The sequence below is a fragment of the Dreissena polymorpha genome, chromosome 4 (assembly GCF_020536995.1).
Source record: "Dreissena polymorpha isolate Duluth1 chromosome 4, UMN_Dpol_1.0, whole genome shotgun sequence".
NCBI classification, from domain to species: Eukaryota; Metazoa; Mollusca; class Bivalvia; order Myida; family Dreissenidae; genus Dreissena; species Dreissena polymorpha.
Genome location: NC_068358.1, coordinates 20639898 through 20667190, shown reverse-complemented (window position 1 = coordinate 20667190; position 27293 = coordinate 20639898). Strand labels below are relative to the sequence as shown.

Genomic DNA, 27293 nt, shown 5'->3' with positions numbered 1-27293 from the left:
TGCCCGCACTCCACAACTTCTGACAGCCTTCAGCATACATTGTCAATGGAATTGTGGTATTTGTGCACCTGCTTGTGCACCTTGTAACAATTAGCATTGATACAAGTGACGACAAGGTGCTCGAGCAGAAGCTGCCCAAAGTGAAATTCAACAGGATGTGCCATCAGCAAGTCATTGAGCACACATACTGCAGCATTTGTCGAGTGGATGTGTAAGTTGTGACAAGTTGTTTTTAATGTTCTAAATATATAGACTCATAGTCATTATACTCTGATCTCACCTGCCTGACTCATTTACACAATATGATTGAAGAGGAATTTAGAAATCAAAATCTGAGAGAAATTAAACAAAGCAGATGTAAGAGTCATTGATTATTTCAATTTCAGATGCAGGATTTAGGGGCAGGGTCTGATAAAGAGCCTTGCCGTAAAAATGCATGCACTGCCCCGCCTTCTGCCCGCCAGATTATTGTCTGGTCGGTGCTGGCGGTGATTAAAGTCATTCATTTTACTACGCTAGTGCCAGAACTCCACAACTTCTGACAGCCTTCAGCATATATTGTCACTGGAATTGTGGTATTTGTGCACCTGCTCGTGCAGTTTGTAACAATTAGCATTTATACAAGTGACGACAAGGTGCTCGAGCAGAAGCTGTCCAAAGTTGTCGTGGTCTTAGCCTTTATATACGACCACATTGAATACATATATTTAAGAAGAATCCAGAATGGGGAAAACAACATTTCTTTGCTTTTTAGATGTGGTCCGAGCCTGTATATAAGGCCACATTGAATACATATATTCAAGAAGAATCCGGAATGGGGAAAACAACATTTCTATGCTATTTAGTCCTGGTCTGAGCCATTATATAACGAAATTCTAGACCGAACTCGATGCACAAGTGAAGTCTTCTGACATGCAATTGAAAGAATGCATTTGGACAGTTTGTAATTTTAACATTTATCTCAAAGGTTTGATCCGAATTACAAGAGTACTGTCCCTGGTAATCCTTTACCAGGGACCCAATGGGACAATCAAAACCAGGCCCAGGGAGGAAAAGTCCCAAAAATCAGAACATCAAAGGATCTATGCCTTCATAATTTACATATCAATTTACATGTATATCGTGGCACTGAATCTTTTAGAATATATGTATAATATTAGGGAGGCAGCCAACAAGCGGGCTGGTTTTGCTTGGAGATCTTACGATGTCTTTTTTGCTACAGCAGGATGTCAGCCCTGCTTAATGGGAAGTGATATATACCAACTTGTGGTGGAGCTGTACACCATCATGGGACATATTGTTGGAACCTAGTAGTACTGAAACTCCTAGTGTACAGGGAGTCGGTACCTTGTACCCATGCCTGGACTACAACAAGGGTGCCTGCTCTTGGCCTGTTTGTCGATTTTCCCATACATGTTCTAATTGTTGGGGCAGTCACCCAGACCTCGTTTCAACAGAGGTGCCCACAGTGGTGTAATTCGCTCAGCTAGACCCCATTAATTTTGACCAAAAGTCACTGGCTCCATAACCCATCAACTTCGATCATTTTCAAAAAGCACTTCCCTATTATGGATATCAGGCTGATGTTGAGATAATTTTTAATGGTTTCTCACATGGTTTTAATTTACACTACTCTCGCCCCAGACAACCAAGAGATTAAAATAAATTGAAATCTGTTTTAGAATTCAATGATATAGTTAAGCATAAAATAGATAAAGAAATTCTTGCTGGTCGGATGGCTGGCCCCTTTCAGGAACCCCCTTTTCCAAATTTGAAGTGTTCTCCAATCAGCCATAAAAATTTCCAAGCGATTTTCGGTTTATACATCAATTGTCCAGTCCGGAGAATGCTTCCATTAATGTTTTTATTGATTTAAATTTATGTTCAGTTCAATATACACATATTGATGATGCAGTACATTAGTCTGGGTTCCTTTCCCTTTCAATACGTATCGGGGTCAGGCAAATTCCAATAATGGCTTCAGCCAGTGTGCGGTTTGAGGTAAGGTTGATTCTTTAAATCAAACAATCCTTTCTGTATTGTGAAAGTGATAAAGACAGTCTTATATAACAAATACATAAGTGTCTTCCATTGATTGTGATCTACCCGATTTCATGCAGAAAATACTAAAAAATAACTAGCCATATTTCAGATAAAACAAAAGATTTAGTAAAATTCGGATAATCCAATGTCAGACCTGTTTACCCTTTCGATTGCTTCTCAGTAGTATGGAGGGCATCTCTCAGTAGTTTTGGGCTGTTGTCAGTAGTTTTAACCTTTTCAATCATTTTGAGCATTAAAACACCGTGACTGGGTCACATATCAGTTTAACGGTACATAAAGCATTAGATGAATGTACTTGCTAATAAATAAATCTGTTTAGTGATTTTATTTGCTTTTATTTGTAACAGCCTTTGCCATTTGGATTGGGAAAAATGGCGCGATAAACCATGAATTTGGAAAAAAAAGCGCGATAAAACATGAAATTGGGAAACATTAAGCATTATAAATATGATTATAAGTAACAGAATTAAAATTGTTTTTAAGTGCATGTTTGACAGCATTTTTATATTATAAAGTGCTGCTTTAATGTCTTCTTACAATGAAGACAATATTTAATTAATATCCATCCACATGCATATTAAACTTACTAAAATCTATGTATTCTTAAATACACCATTTGATCATAAGCTCCTTGTTTCCGTGACGCACAATCACGGTACATATTTCTGATAAATATTTTATTTTTTATCTCAAACGTAGTATTTTGCGTGAATTGACACACGCATTACAATATTCCCTAATGACCATATGATATCCGTTGTTAATTTGAATGGTATTAATTATTTTTGCCGTTAATCGCAATTTCTCGTCTGCTTGCCGCCATCTTGGACTTGTGTAAAAACAGGCGTGCTCAATCCCGATACATCAACTATCGTCGGTATTCTCCGCAATAGAGAGAGAGATGTGAATTCTGGATAGCCACGTAAAATCGTATATATTCGGCTAAATTTGCGAACCAATACGCAAGTCAGTTGTTGTTCGGTGACAACTCGACAAGCTCGATCAGCACTCGTTCCCCGGGAGGCTTGAATTTTAACGTTTCTTACTACGCAAGCGCCAAAATGATTATGATTGATAAACTACCCGCAAAGACCGAAAATAAGCGAAAGTCAATTAAAAAGTGAAATTTGACCATTTTGATCGATGGATCCGTAGTTTTTCAGTACAAATCCGTAGTGCGTAGTTAAGCCAAATAATCCGTAGTAACTACGGCGAATCCGTAGAAGTAAACAGGTCTGCAATGTTTAGAATTTTTGCAGCAGTTATTATTGAAATATTTTAGGAATGATTAATGCAAGCATTTCCTGCAAATGACTTTTAACATATATTTTAGAGCACTGTAACAGAGTTTATAATATTATATTGTGTTTCTGACCATAATATTATATTGTGTTTCTGACCACTGACTGACACCAGTCATGGGTCCATAAAAATATTGTTGCTAAAATATTAAATATTTAATCCACATGTAACGGCAAAATGGCCAGAAACATGAAAATATGCTGTCTTTGTGATACGCCTGTGCGGGAGTCATATGATAAATGGTTTACCGTTATTTTTTTTCAGCTCCTGGAAAAAAGTTAATGCTCCAAAGAAAAACATGAAAGAAAGCAAGAAAGAATTCCATCTTTCTTCTTGAGTGATCATTCATACACACCAGTGACAGCTAAGTCAGAAAACACACCTATGACAGAACAGAAAGCGTGACTTGTCCTCACCTTCAGGAAAAAAAACCTACACAGCCTTTAAAGACTGCATTGGTGAGGGCGAGTTTAATTTAATTAATACATAATTGCATTCATATGTGTCTTGTTCTGTGAACATTGGGCAAAATGCATGTGCGTAAAGTGTCGTCCCAGATTAGCCTGTGCAGTCTGCACAGGCTAATCAGGGATGACACTTTCTGCTTTACTGGTATTTTTCGTTTGAAGGAAGTCCCTTTTTACCGAAAATCTTGTTTAAGCCGAAAGTGTTGTCCCTGATTAGCCTGTGCGGACTGCACAGGCTTATCTGGGACAACACTTTACGCACATGCATTATGCCCAGTTTTCTCAGAACAAGACACATTATCATTGAGACACCACTTCTTTTCCGCAGTAAGAGGCAGTGGACCAGACTAGCAGTACATATGATACACAACTTGGGGAGAAACTGTAAATTATTCAAATTGGATTTAAAGAATGCATTTCGACTACTTCCTGTTAGATTGGAAGATATTGAGTTATTAGGATGTCAATTTTGCAGACAGCTTATTCATAGCATATGTGGTTTTACTAAGCCTCACCATCATTTGAGGGTAAGCAGAGATATTAGGCTAGATTTTGTCATGTGGTTGGAATTTTTCAAAATCCGGGTACTGGGTAGATGGCATTCTGGGGTCTTCCAAACCTACATAAGAAAGCAACCAGTATCATGTTCACACTTCTGTAATTAAGATATTGTGATCAAATTATCTAACACTTTGTTTTGTGTTGGTTTTATATTTGTATACATTTGTATATTACTTTGTTCTCATATATCTGGATGATTTGCGACTCTATTTTACACTGGGCTGGGGTTTATGCACAAGAGCGTTGTCTGGAGATCGGCCCGAACCTCACTGTTAGCTGGTGTGGTGTCCTGGGTATGAAATGGTCTGATTTCCAGCACAGCCTCCAGCTGGGAGTGGTGTTCTTGTCGGCACCCAAATACATTTTCCTCCATTCAAGGGGGAACAACATGACTTCACCTCAGCTGGCTACCTTTCGTCTCATTCACTTGGGATTACGTTATCTCAAGACAGCTTTCCATGATGTCCATATTATATGGATTGATATTTTGCCTCGTTTAATTTGGTCCCATAGTAGTTCAGATGATAAGAAAAGGCACCATTTACATCGGTTGGTAGGAAAATGGCTCGAAAAATTAATGGGTGGGACATGAGCAATGTAACTATGGACATCGATAATGTTAGACGTTTATGTTTATCGTTACAGTCTTTAAGTTAAGTCATTATTGTAACAGTTATTGCCGTGTATACTGATTAAAGAGAACATCTTGACAAAACTGGATTTTTTGTTGGGCGTTATAAAAACACGCTTAGCATGTCTACTGACCTAGTGTGTGTTGACTGCGGTGTTTTGATAAAAGGGATTAACATGTGTGAATGCAACTCTGCCAATTTGGTCCATAATTACCGGATAAACATTGTTTGAATGTCATTATTTGTATCCATACATTCTTATAAATATAATGGAGAAAATAGTGATGAAAAAAGATCACAATGACCGCATTATTATATAATTATATTTCGTTGAAAGAGCCACATAAAAACAACTAGTAGACTTTCTTCCCAATGGTCAGTTTAGTGGCGAACAAGAAATCGCAACACTTTAAAGAACTGCATTTGCATGTTTAACAAATTTATCTAGCGAGCACCATTTCGGGGATCTTGACAACATTCAACAGAGACGGCCGAATGCATCTTTGCGTCACCACTAAACTGTTAAAAGGAACAGGAAACAGCTTGCAGAATGATTCGAACAAATGAATGAAGATGACAAGCAAAATCTGTGGCAGTCTGCGAGGAAGGGAGTAAAACACAAAGACCATGACGAGGAGGTTAAATGGGAGCTATTTTTTCATGATGAAAGGACCTAAAAAGAAGAAACGGAAAACAGTAGACTTAAAAGAAGACTATGAGAACATCGAGTTGGAGCATCTCAAAAGTGCCCTGTCAAGCCTGGGCACTGTGGGTGCCCTGTCAAGCCTGGGCACTGTGGCCATTTATGACCATGTGGTTGTGGCATAGTCAGATAGATGGTAACCAGGATGTGTCATGGCCTTCAAGGAGAATGAACTAGAGCTTTGTCACAGACGTGACGTATACCCCCATGTGCCGCATTGACACACGACTATTTTGCATGCTGTCTTCACAAAACAAGAGAATCAAATTTATGGCAATTTTTAAGAATTAAAATGCCATTATCATTTATGGCCATAACACCTTTGAACTCTTGAATTCTTTTGCATGACATGCCGTCCAAATTTATGGCCATTTTTTTACTTTTGAACTCCATGTGTGACCTAGACCTTGGAGTTATCGACATAATTCTTTCGCATGACACATCGTCCAATGATTGTGAACAAATATACCAGGTATTTTTAAAATCTCACAATAAATGACATAGTTATGGCCCGGACAAGATCATTTATGGCCATTTTTGACCTTTGAACTCACAGTGTGACCTTGACCTTGGAAATATCGACGTTATTCTTTCGCGCGACACACCGTCCTATGATGGTGAACAAATATGCAAAATGATTTTAAAATCTCACAATGAATGACATAGTAATGGCCCGGACAAGCTCATTTATGGCCATTTTTTACCATTGAACTCAAAGTGTAACCTTGACCTTGGAGATATCGGCGTAATTCTTTCGCGCGACACACCGTCCTATGATGGTGAACAAATGTGCCAAATGATTTTAAAATCTCACAATGAACGACATAGTTATTGCCCAGACAAGCTCATTTATGGCCATTTTTAATCTTTGAACTCAAGGTGTGACCTTGACCTTCGAGATATTGATGTAATTCTTTCGCGCAACACACCATCCCATGATGAAGTACAAATGTGCCAAATGATTTTAAAATATCACAATAAATGATAAAGTAATGGTCCGGACAAGCATTTGACCCTTGAACTTCAAGTGTGACCTTGACCTTGGAGATATCGACGTACTTTTTTCATGCGACACACCGTCCCATGATGGTGAACAATTGTACAAAGTTATTTTAAAAACTAACGATAAATGACATAGTTATGGTCCGGACAAACTTTCAGTTTAAAACACACTAAGTGACCGAGTGACCTAGTTTTTGACCCGGCATGACCCATATTCAAACTTGACCTAAACATCATCAAGATACAACTTGTGACCAAGTTTGGTGAAGATCGGATGAAATTTCGGGACAGACCGACCGACAGACAAAGTGACTTCTATTATATATATATATATATATATATATATATACACATATACTCCTACAAATAATCTTAGATTTCTGGCAGTACACATTAACTTCACACTTAGTTTTTATACCCCCATTACCATTTGTGTGGCAGTTACGAGACGAATTACAAGATGTTGAAAGGAAATTTGTCATCAGACATGGTATATTACCAGTGTGTAAGTACTGGTCTATAAAGGCCATAATGAATTTGAACAATTGTTTGGATTGTATAACAAATTCCTCCGTTTAATGTTTGTTTAAATAGATTTTTAATAAATAATATGTATTAAAAGCTGTAATGCAACCTTAAATAATGTGTTGGATAGATATCACCCACTAAAAATATATTTTGTGACAGACAGACTGACTGACAAACAATCCCAATTCTGTGTCCCTCCGCCTTTGTTATGTAATTATGTAATTAATACTGAAATGTTGTGAGATTTCATGCCACTTTTTTTGTAGATTATTCCAACCAACTGGAATTGAACATCGTCATATAGGAAGTCAGACGGACAGAAAATGCGGCAACTATACGCTTCTCCTTTCAGGAAGCATACAAATACTTCTAAATACATGCTTAGTGGGCAGTGAACAGCTAAGGTTATTTATAAAATATAACGGTTGGTAATGTCAAAGGATTTCCAGTATCTTACCTTGACATCTTTTTCGCATGTTGGTCATTTCAAAGTATTTCCAGTATCTTACCTTAACATGTTTTGCACAAAGTCCTGTGTAAAATATCTGTCCATCATAAAAAAACACCTGTTGAAAATACTGTTGAGCAGAATATAACCCCTTTTCATAATTGTTATAGCACCAAACAGTATAACAGTAAATTACTGGAACATCACTTTCAAAATGTTTTACTCTGTTCTCTTTGTAACTCTACACTATTTAATTCCTCCTCTACAGCCCTAATGGATAGATAGTTTTTCTTAGAAGAAGGATTTCGATAGTCATAATTCAGTATGTAAGGAAGGCGGTCGCAGATTCTGCTGTAAGCTACACACAGACGTTTAAACTCCTCGTTGGTGATGCTGATTGGACGTCTGCCCGGGTCGATGTCAGCGTCGCCAATCATGGCATCCACTAAGTTTTGCTGGTCATCTGGGAATAATGCTCTACAACAGGGAATCAATAGATGTGTCTTATTAAATATTAAAAAGCATATCTATAAAACTGTGTTATTTATACCAGTGAATTTTTTCCTCCGTTATAAAGTACCGGAAAACAGTACTTTCCCAATTAGGAAAAAACTACAAATGGCTGGAAACTAAGATATAACATTGACAACTTGACAACACTTAGTTATCAATTTAAAGTATTCGGAGGCAAGAGGTCAATTACACCAATTTCCCAATATGAAGACTTCACAACGCAAATTTTCCCAATTCAGTTTCTTTGTGCAATATTTTTCCAAATTGGGCTAGTACCAGTACTTTTCCCAATTGGGAAAAAAATATCACTGTATACAAATGCAAAACTGCCAGCAACGATTATTGTTTGATTTCAGTAATTTTATAATGTGACATTATATATTGTTTGCTTTTCCTTTATTTCTGGATCAAACTGTGAATAACTATACAGTGGGTTCTTTTCTTATAAAATCGGTTCCCGTATTTGGCCCCATGGAAAAAGTATATATTTTTCCCAAATGGGACCTAACAATTCCCAATTGAAGGTTTCCAACAATCCTTTTTTATAGTTTTAACATTTTGTTCATCTTGCATCCAGCCATATCAGTTCAACCTTATTAAAAAAATATTGAAAAACATAGGAAAAACATTTCTATTCTCAATTTGAAGCATTTCTTGGCAAAACAGCAACAACACTAATTTCCCAATTTTAGTCAAAACACGCGAAATTTCCCAATTAAAAGGGACCCAACCCATTCCCAAAATGGTGAAAAAAAAACACTGATGATAACATGTCATCAGATCTTTTACAACACAGACCCAGTGATTTAGATAAACAAAATTTTAGACAAGAGGGCCTGAAAGGCCCAAAGTCGCTCACCTGAGATAAAAAGAAATGACCTGTTCTTCAACAACAATGTGACTAAACTATTTTTTATTCTTTCCAAACATTCATCATTTATACGGGCAAAAGCCCGCGAAGCGGGCGTTGACCGTTCATACATATGGGAATTTAGACATAAAATTACATAGGAATAACACATATGGATATGTCTCAAAAAAATTTGCCACGCGACATATATTTTCGCGATGCTATTTATAAACTTTAACAAATCAAAAACACTTTGACATATGCTAAATCACGTGTAAATACATACCTCAGGAAAAGTTATATCAATGACATCATAATTGTGTAGCGAATCGCACTAAATATTCTCGCATTATTTGTTTTTCTTCGCAACCGTTCTAGAATTAAGTCATTACTAAATTATCTCCCCTGATTGCTCTTCTTCAGTGGGTATAAGCCGAAGACTGGTTCACTACATATAGTGACAGTCTTTACCAAACACAATTTAGGTGAACATAACCCGTCTTTCATATATTGCCGAATCTCAGATTTCTGTCGAATTTATTTGCTTTGATCTTTTCGATATCTTATTGTTATTATTATCCCGACAAAACACAAACGCTTGTTAAAAAATTAATTGTTTTAAACATTATAGTTGGCATCTCTATTCTTCCAGTATTCTCGCGGTATTTCAATAACGACACCCTACTGTTTATTTGTCAGAATATGTGACGCATTTTCCATTCGCTCTCAGAAAGCATTCTTTACATAGATGGTGACGTCACTTCGTTATTTTCAGTAAGACCGGTGTGTACACAATGTCTCAGAAAGAAGTTTTACGTGTAATCATGAGCAATATTCTGGCAAGTTGTCGTTGTTATCCACCAGAAACACATTTATTCACAAAATTTAAAGATATTCCGATCTAACTTTTTAGTCTTTTCGTTTTCATTTTTAACGTATTAACACCTCGTCTGCTCGCACTTTACCGAAATCCCATAATGGTTACATATCACTATAATAAGTTCATGCCTAAAACCACAAAATCCGATACCGTTGGATGTTCGTACCACAATCTTACGTAAAAAATCTCCCAGATTCGAAATCAACAAAAACAAGACATTTATAAATTGTCTGCATTATTGATCAAATTTTAAGATATTTGTTGGTTTTCCGTTTTTAGAAGCTGTTCTGCGAAGGCAAGAGCTGGGCATCATACATGCCATTCTATCCAGCAAAACTGACAGTTTTGGTTTATAGAAATCAACAAAGGAGGGATTCCTAAACTATCAAAATTTCCAAGCTATATACACAGTTATTATCTGTGGTGGTCTTTATTGGTTCTGTTGGTTTACTTGGATGGAACATGTGTGAACTTTTATAGAACTTTGAAAAGTCTATATCTGTCTATATATAAACAAAAATCAGCTATGGTATAATAAGATCAGATGTGCAAACAATGTCAAAGGGTTGTTAAATTAACAATTTGAAGGCAATTATGCTGAAAAAATATTAAAGTTCCCATGCAAATTAAGTCTGTATATCGACAAGTGTCTGCCAATAATTGTCAAACTAGTAATACAAAACTTACCACAAGTATGTAAAAGCACTAAGTACCTGTGATCATATTTAGTAAGATAGCGTAATTCTAAACAGTAGCAAATAGCTTGTTTAGTAAATGCATAATGCAATTAATATGATTTCTGTTCTATTGTGTAATTAATAAATTGGTTGTTACTTGTTAATCCATGAATGATAAATGTTTTATGGCTAGTACAAAACCAGCAATGTTAATTTAGTAAACTGTAATACAATAACACCACTTTGTAATTTCATATAAGTGAATATTCTTGAAATGTAGGTTGATGACAGTGTTTCAGTTTTACTTATTTGTAACTATTATTTTATGTGCAAATAAATGATGTGAGGTGTTTTGTATCTCCACACAATACCACATACCTTTTTATATATGTACTGTGTTATGTGTTATTTGAATGTTTAAATAAAAAAAAATATTGATGATATAACATGATGCATTCTAATATTTGCATTCAAATTGTAACTACCTATAGAGATAAGTGTATGCAGTTTAGACTGTGATATTAGAATTGCTACAAAATGGCTAGTTTTTTAGTGGCGACAAAATTTAAACTATTCAACAATAGTTTGCGAAAGAAAATTAGAAACCTGCAAGATACCTGTATTTATTAAATATTTTAATTGCGAATCAAGTATGTTGTTATGCTGTTACACATAATTATACATTGATAATAAATAAGAAGACAATTAGTGGTGTTAACATTTCCCAACAGTAGAAATCATTCTTCTGATGAAGTCAGTGATATACAGACGAAAGCTTCAGGTATGGCTTTCAATACGTAGTGTGTGTTATTTGACAGTCTAAAACTTATTGGATTAAAAAAAAATCCTGTCAAATTTGTCAATCAAAATTGATTTGACACATCACATGATTTTGATTATGTTAAATCAGTGTACTGTATGCTTAATGCAACTGCTTTAGCAAGCTGTCAAGTTGAATTGAGACATTTGATGAAACAAACTGTTTCCTGGGTAGGACCAGTACTTAGTGTCTATATGACGTACCATGACGTCGAAAGAGTACAAGACCTACTAAGTAGAACGAGAAATGTACTTCGACGTACAATTTTCACCGACCCTTGAGTGTTAGCCAATCAGAAGACACCTTACGTCTGTTGCTTTTAGAGATTTTTGACATTGAACATTATTATTATTTATACCGAATTATGCGACTATCGACCGCTTACTCATAGATATTGTGCGTATTTATTAAACATTATTATTATTATAATTTATACCAAATTATGCGACTATCGACGGCTAACTCATAGATATTGTGCGTATTTATTGACCTGGCGTGGCGGAATTAACCTCTGACTTATGCTAGTTATGGTTATCACAAAATACGACCAACGGGGAGTTATAATACATTATTTATCCCATTAATGCTTGGTAACTGGTTACCGTTGCAGCGATTTTCCTTGTCCAATTGGGAAAAGTACCCGTACAGGTCCAATTGGGAAAAATTGAGTCGTGAAAACCTAAAAATTGGGGAAAATCGAGTCGTGAAATCCTTAAATTGGGAAAATCGCGTCGTGAAGTTTGGGTCTTATTGAATACATCATACAGTTCATACTAAATTGAACATACCCATTAAATAATCATTTGCAGGCATGCCTTAATGACCATTAAGTAATAAAGTTGATATAAATAACAAAATATTATAAAGAACACACAAAATCAATTACAAGTTGTTTTAATCTCTTGTAAAGCAATGTCTCTGTCTTTCATTTTGTTGAAAATTTCAACAATCTTTGATGTTTGATCATCTATCAGTTGCTGGCATCCCTCTCTGCACAGCATCATTAGTGCTGTCAATGTGTCCTGTGATAGACGGTTCCGATCGTTCCTGCAAAGATTGTTCATTAGACTGAACACCCTTTCCACAGAGGCAAGGTTACAAACCGACGTAAAACAGTACCCTGCTGCCTGACAAAAGAACCGGAAACAGTAACGACTCTATTGATTGCATGCGCTGAATAATAAAACCCGAAATTAATCGAGCGCGTGGTTACACACAACTATACGATTTTCTTTGTTCGCTTGCCGAATGTTGGGTTTTGTTACGAAACTTTCGATCGTTTTGAGAAAAAATTCGGACGCCGATTGGGATTTTTTCAGATGCCGATTGGTAATTTGGGAAATTTCGCTCGATTGGGAAAGTACCGTTTACCAGTACTTTATAAAGAAGGAGGAAAATCGCTGCGTTGGGAATTTCCTACACAGTAATACGCTGGACGGTCGTGATACTCCGCCCCGCATGATCATTTCATACACACAATATGCTGAATAATTTTAATTTTAAAAAGGTTACAATTGAATCTTCTTCAAATTTGTATATAATCTACGTCAATGCATTGAATATTTGAAACTTCTATGTGTTGTTTTTTTGCCATTCTGATATTTTTATTCATTTTGTTCAACTAAAAAAGAGATTTTAAACATTTATTATGAATAAATCTGAAGGAAAAGCGGCTCAAGAGACTAGTGTTTTGATTGGCTGTTCAGAAAATGTGTATGTAGAAGTACAAACATGTATGTCGAAGTACAAATTGTACTTTGACGTACAAATATATACTTCGAAGTGTATTCATGTCGACGTACAATTATTGTACTTCGACGTACATTTCTCTTTTTAACGTGTAGGTCTTCTTGACTTTCAACCCAAATGGTACGCCATAGTATGTTTTTAGGGTTATCTAAAGAATGCTCCCACTTAAAGGATCAATACAGAGACCTCCCAGTGACTAAGCCAGTTACATGTAGCAGACACCCCATCCACTATACCACAGACACCGAACCAGCTATAAATTCCTGTGGCTAGAAAAAAAAAAATAAGATGCTAGATCTTTAAGCTTGGAACATGTAACTCGTTTTAAGATTGATTTTTTTGGATGCATTACTCAATTATTGCAACAATTATCATATTTTGAACACAATCATGTCCATATATTTATTAAAAATACATGGTTATCAAAAAAACTTAAAAAGGTGTACGGAAGAAACCACCTTCGCTAAAAACGGCAGGGCGGAAGAAACCCCCTTTCATAGTTTGCATACGCGGGAGAAACACCCTCGCTAGTTTTGCATAGGCGGAAGAAACCCCCTCGCGAGTTTTGCATAGGCGGAAGAAACCCCCTTCCAAAGCGGAACAAACCCCCTTCCAGACGATTAAGTTACATTCAAACGCACGGTAATTGTTTACAGAAATTCACTTTCATTTTCAGAAAGTTCCCGGGAAGCATGATTGCATGATTATATTTTTTTTAAGACGAATGCTTCGTTTATTGAAGGAAAAAATATGTACGAAATATCTTCGTCACTATCGGCTCTGGGCGCTAATTTTGTGTTTTTATTATTTTTATCAATCTAGTACAAGTTAACGCATATAAAATGGTATAATCTCACTGATACGAGTGCAAGACAAATTCACACGAGCATCTCATCATTAACAACTTGTGAACATACGGCCGGTACACCTCTTTACTCAGCACATAACAGTTTGGAAATAGATTTTCGCACCTTCATTTAATTATATAAAAGGTCCTTTAATGTACCGACTATTGTAGATAATGATGAGAAGTTGTGTCTTGATCATCGCCTTTGCGGCTCGTGTGAAGTTATGTACAGTTTTGTTTAATTACATTAGCATTCGGCTATAATTGTGTGATTTTAGGGAATGATTTGATCTTTGTAAATAAATGTAAATATATGCCTGTTAATCGTTAATAAATGTGTGTCTTTTTTCAACAACAAATTTTATATTGCTTTTTAATATATGCTTGTTTGAGATGTTTGTAAATAAATGTAAATATATGCCTGTTTTATCATGAAATGCGTGTCCTTTTTTGCAACAACAATTTGTTTAATGTTTTCTAGTATATGCTTGCTTGATCTTTGTACATAAATGTTAATATATTTCATTCTATTTTTGTCTATTTTATCCTTCAATAATAATTCTTTCCCCTATTCATACATTATTTGTTTTATTACCTTCTTGATTAATTCTTCACAGCTCGTGAACAAACGGCCGGTACACTCCTTTAATCAGATTTTCGCACCTTTACTCAATTATCATGATAGCGATGTTTGAGTTTCACAGATTGAATATTAAGTGTGTATCATTAACAACTTCATTAACAACTTGTGAAAAAACGGCCGGTACATTTCTTTACTGTAAATCCGAATCACACTTCCGTAAGTTGGTGTTAACGAGTTTTTAATACGAAACACACTTCCGAATGTAAATGTTACCGCAACGTTGAAATATTTTTGCAGTGCAAATTCTATTTTGTGTTGACTCTTTTTCTCAATAAAAAGGGCGCGACAATTATGCAGCGTAGAAAGCGTGGGTGTATTAAGCGTTGTAACAAGCACACAACTAGTCAGGGGATTGATGCATGTTCGGAGGGAATATTTCATCAAGTCTATAGATAGTCACTTATGCCGAATTTTTTTTGATACAAGAGAAAAAATGGCAAGGTTTGTGTTAAAGAAATTATTGAGAGCTTTTATCGTTAATATTTACCACAAAGTGCTTTAAAAATGTTATATAGGGATTATCGGGAAATTAATATAAACTTGAAAAGTATCAAGCATGCAGTAATAGAGTCGGGTTGAAACGGATGTATTGGGGAATCGTTCGAGTCGGCATTTTACTACCTCTGCGGGAAAGACTTAACACTTAGGAAGGGGGTTTATTCCGCCTCTCTGAAAACACGAAGGGGGTTTATTCCGCCTGTCTGAAAACTCGAAGGGGGTTTGTTCCGCCTATGCAAAACTAGCGAGGGGGTTTCTTCCGCGTATGCAAAATGTGAAAGGGGGTTTCTTCCACTATGCCGTTTTTAGGGAAGGGGGTTTCTTCCGAAGGGGGTTTATTCCGGTAATTACTTAAAAAGCTTTTGCCCGTAAATTAGGTAGCACCTATAATCATATTACTTAAGCAGGCTGTCAAGTGACCTTTTTTCAAAAAGTAGGAAAAAATAGGAACTACTTTTGCAAGAAAAGTAGGAAAAAAGTAGGAAAAAGTAGGAACTTTTCCCTCAAAAGTAGGAATACATAATACTAATCTTTTAGACACAGGTCCAGGAAACATAGCTTGAAACAGAGCAGGAGTGCCATCACATGTTCTGTATGGATACCCACTTGAAGCTAACTTAAGGGCCCAGAAGATTTCTGCCTTTTGTATCTGTTCCTTGTGTGATGGTTGTACTTGCATACAGATAAGATTTATCCCCACCACCCTGAGAGCTGCTTGGCTTTGGGGCACTTCCACGCTTTTGTGAATTATCATGCATGTATTTCATGTTTTCCTTGTGTTTTTATCCATCTGCATGACTTATCAGTTGATTAGCAGAATTACAACAAGATGGACTTCATTTAGACAGTACAATCTCTTGCAAACTCATTGCCGGTATCTCTCTTGCACCATGATCCAAGTGTTTTTCCACTGTTGTCCAACTTTTCCATCCATGAAGGGTTAAACTTTGTTTTCCCACTAGGCATTTTAGCACTTATGGTGTATCTATGATAATTAAGTTTCAAGCAAAACTACCCTGATAAAGAAGTATACATGTAATTAGATGCTGTTCATTTTGGTGTATCATCAAATAAGTGGTTAGAGGTCTTCTGTGTATGGATATAAAAATGGTAATATATTGTGCATGTTATATCCTTAAGCAGAAGACCAAATTTATTTAGTGATACACCGACTTGTTGTTCAAGATTAATACTAGTATATAAAGCAGTGTCAATGCTCTGCTACAGCTACATTGCGAAACCTTTAAATTGACAATAGGGTGCAGTTATAATAACTTAAGTTACGTTCAAAATGACTGGTCATTGCAGAGCAGATTATGCAACTGGAGATAGGACCTTATCACCTGACATCTTTTATGACATCATTGATTGGGCAATGAAACAGTTGCACTACATTGTTTATTCCAGTTTCAAATAATGGTTTTTACATTATTGATTACTTCGCCGGAGTGTAATAATGCCGTTAAATAATTTTAATACTACGCTGTAACACCTTGAAGTTACCTTACTAGCTATGGCATCATTAGACAAGAATTGTGTTTGTCAGAAACACAATACCCACTATTGCGCCGCTTTGAAATAAAATTTCAATATATCATTTGGCAGGTTTAGAAAATATCTCCCTTTTAAAGCTTATTACTTCCCTTGGATTGTACTTTTTTACTTTTGACCTTGAAGGATGACCTGCACCTTTCACCACTCAAAATGTTCAGCTCCATGATATACACATGCATGCCAAATATCAAGTTGCTATCTTCAATATTACAAAAGTTATGGCCCATATTAAAGTTTTCGGACAGACACACAGACAGACAGACAGACAGACAAACGGACTGACAGTACAACTGCTATATGCCACCCTACCGGGAGCATAAAAATGTATCAGGACATTTAGGCTCTGTGCATTTATCTTTAATTACTAAACATGATGTACCTTTGATATTAATAGAACATCATATCTGTTGTCATGTAATACAGAATTTATTACATTATATTTGTAAATGATGAAAACTCTTAAGTTTTATCTTTTTCCAATAACTTGTGTAATAAATTCCATATTTCATAACCACTCATACAATACATGTATCTCTATATCTCTACATTCCAAACAGCAATATCATGTAAATATGCATAAGGTTTGGTCAAATTGTTGTCAATAGAGACAAAATAAAACTGGAATAAACAATGGGTGCCCTCAGCTCTTGCATCACTGGGAACTGTGTAAGGTATGTGAAGTCTGCAGTGTACAAATGCTAAGGAAGTAAACAAGGCACTATTGTTACTTAAAAAAAAATGTCAATATTTTCAAAAGTTACATAAGAAATAAATATTTATGCATGCTTCCTGAAGAGGTGCTAGCAGACAGTCAGCATGGGTTGTCAGGTCTCATCTAGATGAATGCACATTAACAGGGATACAGTCATGCCATTGATTCATTCATCCAGCAAGTTTACTAAATAAACTCTTAAAAAAAATAATTCTCAATTGAAAATGAAAAAGTAGGAATAGTAGGAAGATTTGGTAAAAAAAATAGGAAAAAGTAGGATCCTGATGAAAAAGTAGGAAATAGTAGGAAAAAGTAGGAAAAAGTATGACCGCTTGACAGCCTGCTTAAGCAATAATGCAAACAATACAAACAATTCATATAGAAATACAGTTCATAAACTTTCAAAATTTAATCATAGTTAAAACAAGGTTTCGAAAACAATTATACACTTTCATGTCTATACTAGGTCAACAGTTTGTGTTCAGTATGAGGCAAATGCCTGTATAAAGCACTAGGATAAACAAACACCCGTAATCACTATAACTGAATTCACTCAATTCACTTCACTGAACAAATAATTAAGAACTCACTTTCATTGTATTATTCACTTAAGTCTAATGTAAGACACTTTCAGAAAACAAACAGTTTAAATCCATTTCTTTGGCTTTGATTAATCACTTATAACTTGCGTTAATCACAACACACCAAGTCACTTTAATTAAAAGATTAGCCGACATTTGTCATTTAATAAATTCACTCCTCACTTATTAAAAACACTAACTTGTTGATGCATAAATTTACTAAGTCCTGTTCTTTATTAAATCACTAACTCAATATTTTCACTTAGGCCAGAATTTTAAAATAAAATGATTTTCGGATTTTTTTTCTCTAAAAGTGTCTGGTAGGAGGACGGAAAAAAAACAAAAAACAAGAGGGCCTGAAAGGCCCAAAAGCTCACCTGAGTTAACAAGATATTATTGAGACAAATCTTCTGACCAAGTTTCACTAAGATCGGAAAATAAATGTGGCCTCTAGAGTGTTAACAAAGTTTTACTATAGCCATATAACGAAAAATGCCCCGCCCCCTGGCAGCCATGTTTTTCAACCAACCGGCATTTTTTAAGTCGTCCAAGATATTATCAGGATAAATCTTCTGACCAAGTTTCATGAAGATCGGACAGTAAATGTGGCCTCTAGAGTGTTAACAAGATTTTACTATAGCCATATAAGGAAAAATTCCCCGCCCCTTGGAAGCCATTTTTTTCAAGCAAACATAATAATTTTCAAACTTATCCAAGATATCATTGAGACCAATCTTCTGATCAAATTTCATGAAGATTGGACACTAAATGTGGCCTCTAGAGTGTTAACAATATTTTACTATAGCCATATATAGCTATATAAGGAAAAATGCCCCGCCCCTTGTGGCCATGTTTTTAAAGCATCCAAAACCATTTTCGAACTAATCCAAGATATCATCAGCTCAAAAAAAGATGGGTGACCAAATATGCACTCATTTTAAAAATGTTATGGTATGAAGTTCTTTTTACTAAGCAACCACAGTGATTTTCTTTAAACATGTTGATGTGCAAAATGATCATAATTAGATTGTATGTCTTGATGTGCAGTTCAATTAAAGCAAAAAATAAATTCAAATGATAGCAAATTATGAAAAAGTTATTTTGTTCCACGCAGGAAGTCCACAAAACGCACGGATACTATGACCAAAATGCTCAGCAAAAAAATCACCCAAAAATGTTTATTATGGACAAGTGACAAAATTGCATAACTTTTGAACCAGTTAAGATATTTTTAAAATTCAAACTAATTTAATAATTAATGTAACAGTATGCTGCATAAATGTTTCAGCATTATTTATTAAAACCTAGAATCACACAAATATACATCATCTGAAAGGAAAAATAAATCAAACATCAGAAAATAAAGCATCTCAATTCAAATTGTTAAACAGTTCATTTGGTCATTTGGACATGATATACATCAACTTCTGTTTATTATTAAATTTCACAAATTCTAAAACAACACCTATTGTTAAAAGGTTTTCTGTTAGCTGTGGTGGCTGATTTCCAGGTTCAATTAAATGAATATTTTTCACATCTATTTCTTGACAGAAAGAGCCAGGATAATTGCCACCATCCATTCTTGTTGTCTGAAAAAACACAAAACATATTTTTACAAACTATATACAACAAATCAACACAAAAATATCACTATCTTTATATCCAAATTTTAACATATCCGAAATATAGTACATCGAGTAAACGACCTACTTTTGATTTCAGAAATAGTTGGCATCTTAATTAAAATATATCGTTCCCAGAACATTATAATAAAGGAACTGTTAAACATAAATGCTCACAAATGCCTGTTGAAACAAGTTAACAGTGTTTTGTCATGGTATTGATTAAAGAAATAGCGTCCCTAATATTATAATCGTTAGAATTATTGATCTTCGTGACAGTTAATCCCAGGATAACATATGCCATAAAGGAGTCGTTAATCCAATAATAACCCCCATAAACTTGACTATTTTATTTGGACATTCATGGTTTGAAATTGTTTTAAAAACTGTTGATTTTGAGATTTTTGTTTGGTACGAACCAGTTCGGAACAAAACCGAAGTTTTGTACCCATTGAAAATAACGAAAAAACACATATTATATGCACAAATTCTTCACTACAATTGCATTAAACAACACATACAATTTTATTCTAAAAAATATTACCGTATTTGTGCGTAAAATATGGAAGGTTTAAATTTCATAGGCGTAAATGGGTATCGCATTTTGAGCACCTGTTATTAACAGTGTTAAATTAAAATCGTTCTTTTTGTATTTCTTTCATAATAATTTTTAGTCATTTTAATACTATCAATTTTATAAAAATTGTAAAGAATAAATAAAACATTTACTTACAAATCGATTTCATTCAGGATTTCATTTGACTTTTTCTAAAACCCGGCAAGCGTTTCGTGTTTAAAAGCCACCTTTTGACATCCGAAAAAAATCTCTATTTTTTTTTAGGGGGGGGGGGGGGGGGGGGGTTTCGTTAAAAATCGGAGTCGGCGGGTCCGAAAATCATTTTAATAAAAAATTCTGACCTTAGAGAAAAAAATACTAATTCACTTTGCCTTAGTAATCACAAATTAACTAATAATTGCACTTAGATGAAAGAACTAAACAAACACCATTAACTTAACATTCCCAGTTAGTGAAACACAGTAAATCATTAATTCAAAATTTCCATTTAGAGAAAAATAAGACTAAGTCCATGGCTCGACACTAATGGTGGTCTGTTGACCCGGGGTCAGTAAAAAATAGGGAGGACCAGTGAAACTAGAAATTTGGTTGATCTGTCGGACCAGTTAAAAATCCTGGCCAGCTTATTGTGAAATACTGTTGGAAAGCCGTTTTCATCAATAAAACAACTTCATATGTTCATAATAAACCGATAATTTCATCATTTTTTAATGGGCCGACTCGAGACCGGGATAAAAATAGCAATCATTGGAATTTTCAATTTTTTCTAGATGCCCAAATGACAAAAACCTGTTGTCGCATCAAAAAATTGATTTGCGATCCGCAAATGGCTCCAGAAAATGTCTTCGCCGAAGTCAATATTCTTAAATCTATGTTAGTCTATACCGATGTTTTAAATCGTTGTCGACTCGATAATAGCTTACAAACATGCACTGAACCAAACAAAAGTCTGCGCATAGGTTGGCTACTGACCATAACTCAACAAAATAATTAAGAAATAATTCTTGTACGGTCAAGTTTGTTGTCAAATAACCCACGGCCGATAGTTTAGATGCGTAGGGATTAAATCACGAGTGTGAAGCATTTGAAACCACGCATCTAATTTTCCGGTCATGGGTTATTCAACAACAAACTATAAAGTACACGAATTATTTCAATTCTAACACGGTTTAAGCAAAGATTTATACAATGAATATTATTTTTCTTGGGTACTATTTTATGTGAAGTTCCGCACATAAAAATAACTTTCGGCTGTTTTGTCGATCAGATCCGCAACTTTCATTCATGATTATATTACCAGAATATTGCGCTGGTGGAAAATGTATCGGCATGTTTCGTTTAGTTACAGCGCGTGCCATTGTGTGACTAAGTTGATACGGCTTTTACTCAAATTGATTGAATTTGGCAGCAATCTTTAATCAGATGTAATTGTTTATTTAAGCCAATAAGATCAACGGTTACACCATTGTTTTGTTTCACAACAGTCAGTTTCCTTTGTCTCGATATCTGGTTCTGACAGGTGTTAATGCAGACTGCGTATCAATTTTTCGGGTCAATAACACAGCGATGTATTAAAGCACAGTCTACAGCTGAAAGAGTTTACTATCTGGGATGGCATTTGTCAAGAAAATAATCGTTTGGCGAAAATGTCCGGCGAACGATTTTTTGTTTTGAACGATTTTTTCCTGATAAAAATCGTTCGCCGGACGTTTTCGCAAAAACGATTATTTTATTCGCAGAATTTGCTAAATTTTTGCCATTGGCGAATCTGGCGAACGGTAGCGGGAGCCCTGCTTCGGACTTCGCTGTGATCGATACACAAATTAACATAACATAATCATTCGGATTGGGAAATGAACAAAATGGTATTTATTATTATGAAAAAGCAGCAATAATCAGCATTTTATCGATCTTAATACCATCAGAATATACTTTGTTTACAGTGAGAATTTAAACTGGAGGGCGCCAAATAATGTTTTGATATTGCGGGAGAGTAAAGGTGCGTATTTTCAAGATTACAAGTTTTTGAGATGTGGAATTTCATTCCGGGGGTGGTTGAACCTACGCCTAAAAACCTAAAACTAATGACGAGAAGCTTGAAGTACAGAAAAAATATGAAAGGGATATTGAGATAATTTAGTAGATAGTATAGTTTTCTTTTTATAAATGCACAATACATTGTTGATAGTCTGGAAAGTAAGTTGAAATTTAAGTAAAATAACAGAGAAATTGTTGGACCACTTGAAATCTTGGAGGACCAGTAATTTCTGAAAGCTGGTGGTCCTTTGGGTCAGTAGGTAAAAAAAGTAAGTGTCAAGCCCTGCTAAGTCACTTTTACATGGTGAAATTTCAACTTTGAACATTAAACTCACCTCCATGATAAAACTAACAATTGCTACATTAAACAGGTCTGGCAGATTAGTAATTCACTAACCCCAATCTTTCAATTAGTGGACTAACTCTTTCAACTTAGAGCCAGGGGGTCTAGCATTAGTCTTTCACATGTATACCCAGATGTTTTGGTTGAATAGTTCTTATGGGAGAGGTCAACAATGTGCCAGTCCCCTGATTCTGAAGTGTAGCAGGCATAGTAACATAGGTAAACATCCAATCAAATGAGAGCACTGCTATTCTTAGCATCCAGGTAAAGATAAGCACTGATCAAAGATCATCACTGACCACATTATGTAAACTATCTGCACTTACAGAGTGTTTAAAGCATTTATTTCATTTCTTATGAATTGACATGACGCCTTATCAGTGATCGCTCCGCCCACTTAATCACGTGGCTCAGCGGGAAGAAAACCTAGACAAGCTAACACCAAAATGGCTTCTTTGCCTATAGACTGCATATAGATTTACGCGACATTCCGGATGATTTTATGGACTTGTTTAACACCATATTACACTTGTAAAGGGGTTGATGCCATTAAGTTATTCTGCAAATGCAAAAAATATGCGATTAAAGAGAACATCAGCTATTTATAACGGGTAAATCGGTACATTAAACACGCTCTCAAACGCTTGCGCGCTTACCGAAATCGAACCCGTTATTACGTGTAATGGTGGTATTTGCAATAAATTAACACTTCACCGGTATTTACCAGTGTTATTAACAAAATTATTACCGAAACATTCCCCCTACCCGTGTATTTGACACGAAATAGCGCTTTATAACTGGGAATTCGGTGAAGTTTCTGACGCCGGGTGGGTACCTCAATCCCACATGTTATTGTGTATAAAAGTGATATTAATCATATTAAACATTGCTCATGGGGCATTTATCAATCACTATAATTTAAAGCGCAAAAACAACACAGTAAGTTTGGACATTGTCTGATATAAAATTAGCGTTGTACGAAATGGAATACGGTCAGGCTATTATAAATTAATAAGGCTACAAATATCAGACGCTCGCGCAGGTACCGACTTCTCCGAAGTTACCGCATTTATTGGTTAACTAATATCAGTAATAATAACTCTTTTAAAATAGCAATTATCGATACGTCTTTATTAAAATAATAACACAATGGTTTTAACTTGTTTCTGACACACACAGAAACGCGATTTTTAACGGGGATTTCGTAAAGTTACACAAATTGGGAACCAAAATTCTCAATTATTTTACATGCACATGTAACATAATACATACTTAATAATGCTTAGTTATTGCTTATATGACATTTCAAGTTTGTGAAATAAATTAATGTTCTATAAAGGGGATCTCGGTAATTCTTAAAGCTTCCACTCGCTCTTGTTTAGACCGCATTGCCGCGTTGGAAATGGTACAAATTTAATTCATCTAACTTAACCTTCTGGATACCAAATGTCGGAGTTGCATTAACCCTTTTTACACCGTTTTTGCCATATTTCATTTCCGTTTTTTAATCCGAACAAAATAAACGAAACTCGTTTAAAAAATGAGATCTAGGCATTCGAGCTCCTTGTGTGGATTATAAGCGTTTATTGGTGACACCACATGAGTACAAATGTGTAGATACCGTTAATAAGATAATATATCACACGTCACCTTCAAATAACATGTATGATGTCAATTAAGTGCATTACTATCGGAGAAATATAGCACAGCATGAATTAGGCTTCATGCTGGGTTTTATTTCTCTTTAAGTAATGCAGATGAACCTCGCTTCTGACCTAGTAACTGATAAAACTATTTTTTTTAAAGTGAAATATTATGTGATAATCAGATCGATTACATAAACTATTTAAATCTGCTAGTATATCCGATAAAAATATATTATAATTGTCTTTGACAGTGTTGACGTTCAGTTGTTTGTGGTGACGACCGCATGTATTTATACATCTCTTACACTTCTCAAGATCTCTTTTCGGCTTTGGAAACGATATCAATTAAATGTCACCAACTAATCTTTCAGGATATCGATTGTCCGAGTTACACAATCCCCATTGACACCGTTTAACCATTTAAATCGTTTTTTTAAAGAGGAAAACAAAAGAAACTCGTTGGAATAAAAGAGAACCTAAACATGTAGCTTGTCTAGAAAATGGCGGACAGGTCGTTGCTAACGAGTGCGCCCGAGTGGGCGGAGCGATCATAGATAAGGCGTCATGTCAATTATCATACAATGAAAATTAACCTGATCTATCATTAATAAATTTATATGTTATTTTGTAATTTCACGAATTATTATTGTAAGAATAAAAACAAAGTAAACAATTACAAGGCAGGCGTTACAATACATATAAAGAAATCTGCTACCCCCCTTAATCTAAGAACACAATTTATGGAGAGTGGAAAACTCCAGTTACTCAAATGTAAAAAATATGTTTTTCAAGCAAACGTAACCTTTTTCGAACTCATCCAATATATCATTGAAACCAATCTTCTGACAAAATTTCATAAAGATTGGAGAATAAATGTCAGGGGTGGCGAAATCAAATGTCCGAGTTGCCCGAGTCGTACATTTGCTTGTCTGGGCAACTGATTTTTTTCAATTAAGTTGTCCGTGGACAACAAGTTTTTTAAAAGTCGGGTCCAGGTATACAAAAAAATACATTGTATTAAAGCCGTAATTAAGTTTTACAAAACCGGATGTTGACATGCGATTATATTGCCAGTGCTATTTGCGGAGCAATCAAGCTAAAATACGGGCACTCTCCTACGCAGTGATCTCCCTTATTCTATAAGAGACCAGGAGCATGCCACATTTTAAACATTTGGCCCGACTGTTAGACAGTGTACAGACTGGTTTCTTTATTTTTACAATCAGACGGAAATAAAAAGTATCAAAGTAAGATAATCAAAACACGGTCTACCTTGTTATTTAAGACGACTTTAATGGTAAAAATGGAATATTTAATTTTTTTAAATCTTCAACAACGGAGCAGAAACCCAAAGCTTTGAGCAGTCCACCTCCAAAAAAATTAGGAAAGATTATGATAAAAAATATGATCTAAGTAAACGCACCAGAACTTTTCAAGAAACTTGGCTCACAGATTTTCAATGGTTACCAGTTGATGATAATCAAATTGCTACCAGTAGCGGCGCAGAGCCTCAGTCTGATGAGGTCGACATATTGGACTAGTTTAATTTGTTAAGATTACGATGTACTTATGTTCAACACATGTTTTAATAACACTAGCATTGCAAGATCTAAAGTTTTAGAAAGTCTTTGTATTGTTTATAATATACTGCTATAATGAATGTACTATTGAAATACAACTATAAACAAAACTAGCAAATCATACTCGTTTTGGTATATTCCACATTGTTTTACATTAATCAATAAATGCGTTAATAATTTATATAAACATTAACGGACGGACAAGTGTAGTTCAGCAACGGACAAGTTAAATTTCCTAAATGGTTGTCCGTGGACAAGTATAGTTTTTTGAGATTTCGCCACCCCTGAATGTGGCCTCTTGGGAGTGAACAAGGCAAATGTTGACGTCGCACAACGGACGACAGACAAAAGGCGATCACAAAAGCTCACCATGAGCACGTTGTGCTCAGGTGAGCTAAAAAAGGTAAATTTACTCTTTACAATAATTCTCTGAAGTTTGAGTGTCAGGCAATGGTTTATTCAATCTAGTTCATAGGAATTAACTCTAAACACAAGCACTGTTTAGGTAAAAACAAATATGCCTGAATGTAAATAATGTTTTTTACCCAATGGAGAACTGAAAAAAATTTGGCATATATTACAGCCATTATTTGGTGAAATTCCCAATAGGAAAAAATCCCAAATCCAGTCCAAAAATTCCGAATTGATGATTTTACCTTTAGATATTTGGAAATAGAGCTGTTTAGTACAGATTGAATGTGTAATATCATTGATCTACAATTTTTTCAAGAGCTTTTTGTTTTAAATCAAGCAATAATTTTTTCCCAAAGTAAATTGATGCTAAAATTCCCTTTAATTCACTAAAATGCACCATGTCCAAAAATGGTGAGAAAAAGCGCTGCTGCAGGATTACTCATTATACTTAATAATTTGATAATGGCAATTACCAATTTTGAATTTCTAATTCTTAAATCAAACAAGGGCTGTTTGTAAAACATGCATGCCCCCCATATGGGCTGTCAGTTGTAGTGGCAGCCAATGTGTGATTACGTTTTTTGTCACTGTGACCTTGACCTTTGATCAAGTGACCTGAAAATCAATAGGGGTCATCTGCCAGTCATGATCAATGTACCTATGAAGTTTCATGATCCTAGGCGTAAGCATTCTTGAGTTACCATCCAGAAACTATTTTACTCTTTCGAGTCACTGTGACCTTGACTTTTTACCTAGTGACCTGAAAATCAATAGGGGTCATCTGCCAGTCATGATCAATGTACCTATGAAGTTTCATGATCCTAGGCGTAAGCGTTCTTGAGTTATCATCCGGAAACCATCTGGTGGGGACGGAGACCCCACCACACCAGTACATAATATAATCTGCAAATGTGGTCCTAAACTGCATCCAAGAACGAGTCACTGTGACCTTGACCTTTGACCTAGTGACCTCAAAATCAATAGGGGTCATCTGCCAGTCATGATCAATGTACCATGATCCTAGGCGTAAGCGTTCTTGAGTT

At 35.3% G+C, this 27293-nt stretch overlaps 1 protein-coding gene across 1 annotated transcript in view; it reads right to left on the bottom strand.

Annotated features, from left to right (window-relative positions):
- Positions 1-5327: 5327 nt before the first annotated feature.
- LOC127877881 (dimethyladenosine transferase 1, mitochondrial-like) overlaps positions 5328-27293 on the bottom strand; it is a 48374-nt gene continuing 26408 nt past the window's right edge. Inside the window, exon 5 of the mRNA XM_052424197.1 lies at positions 5328-8184. Within this exon, the coding sequence (XP_052280157.1) occupies positions 7917-8184 (268 nt within the window). The 3' untranslated portion in view covers positions 5328-7916. The remainder of the gene's footprint in view (positions 8185-27293) is intronic.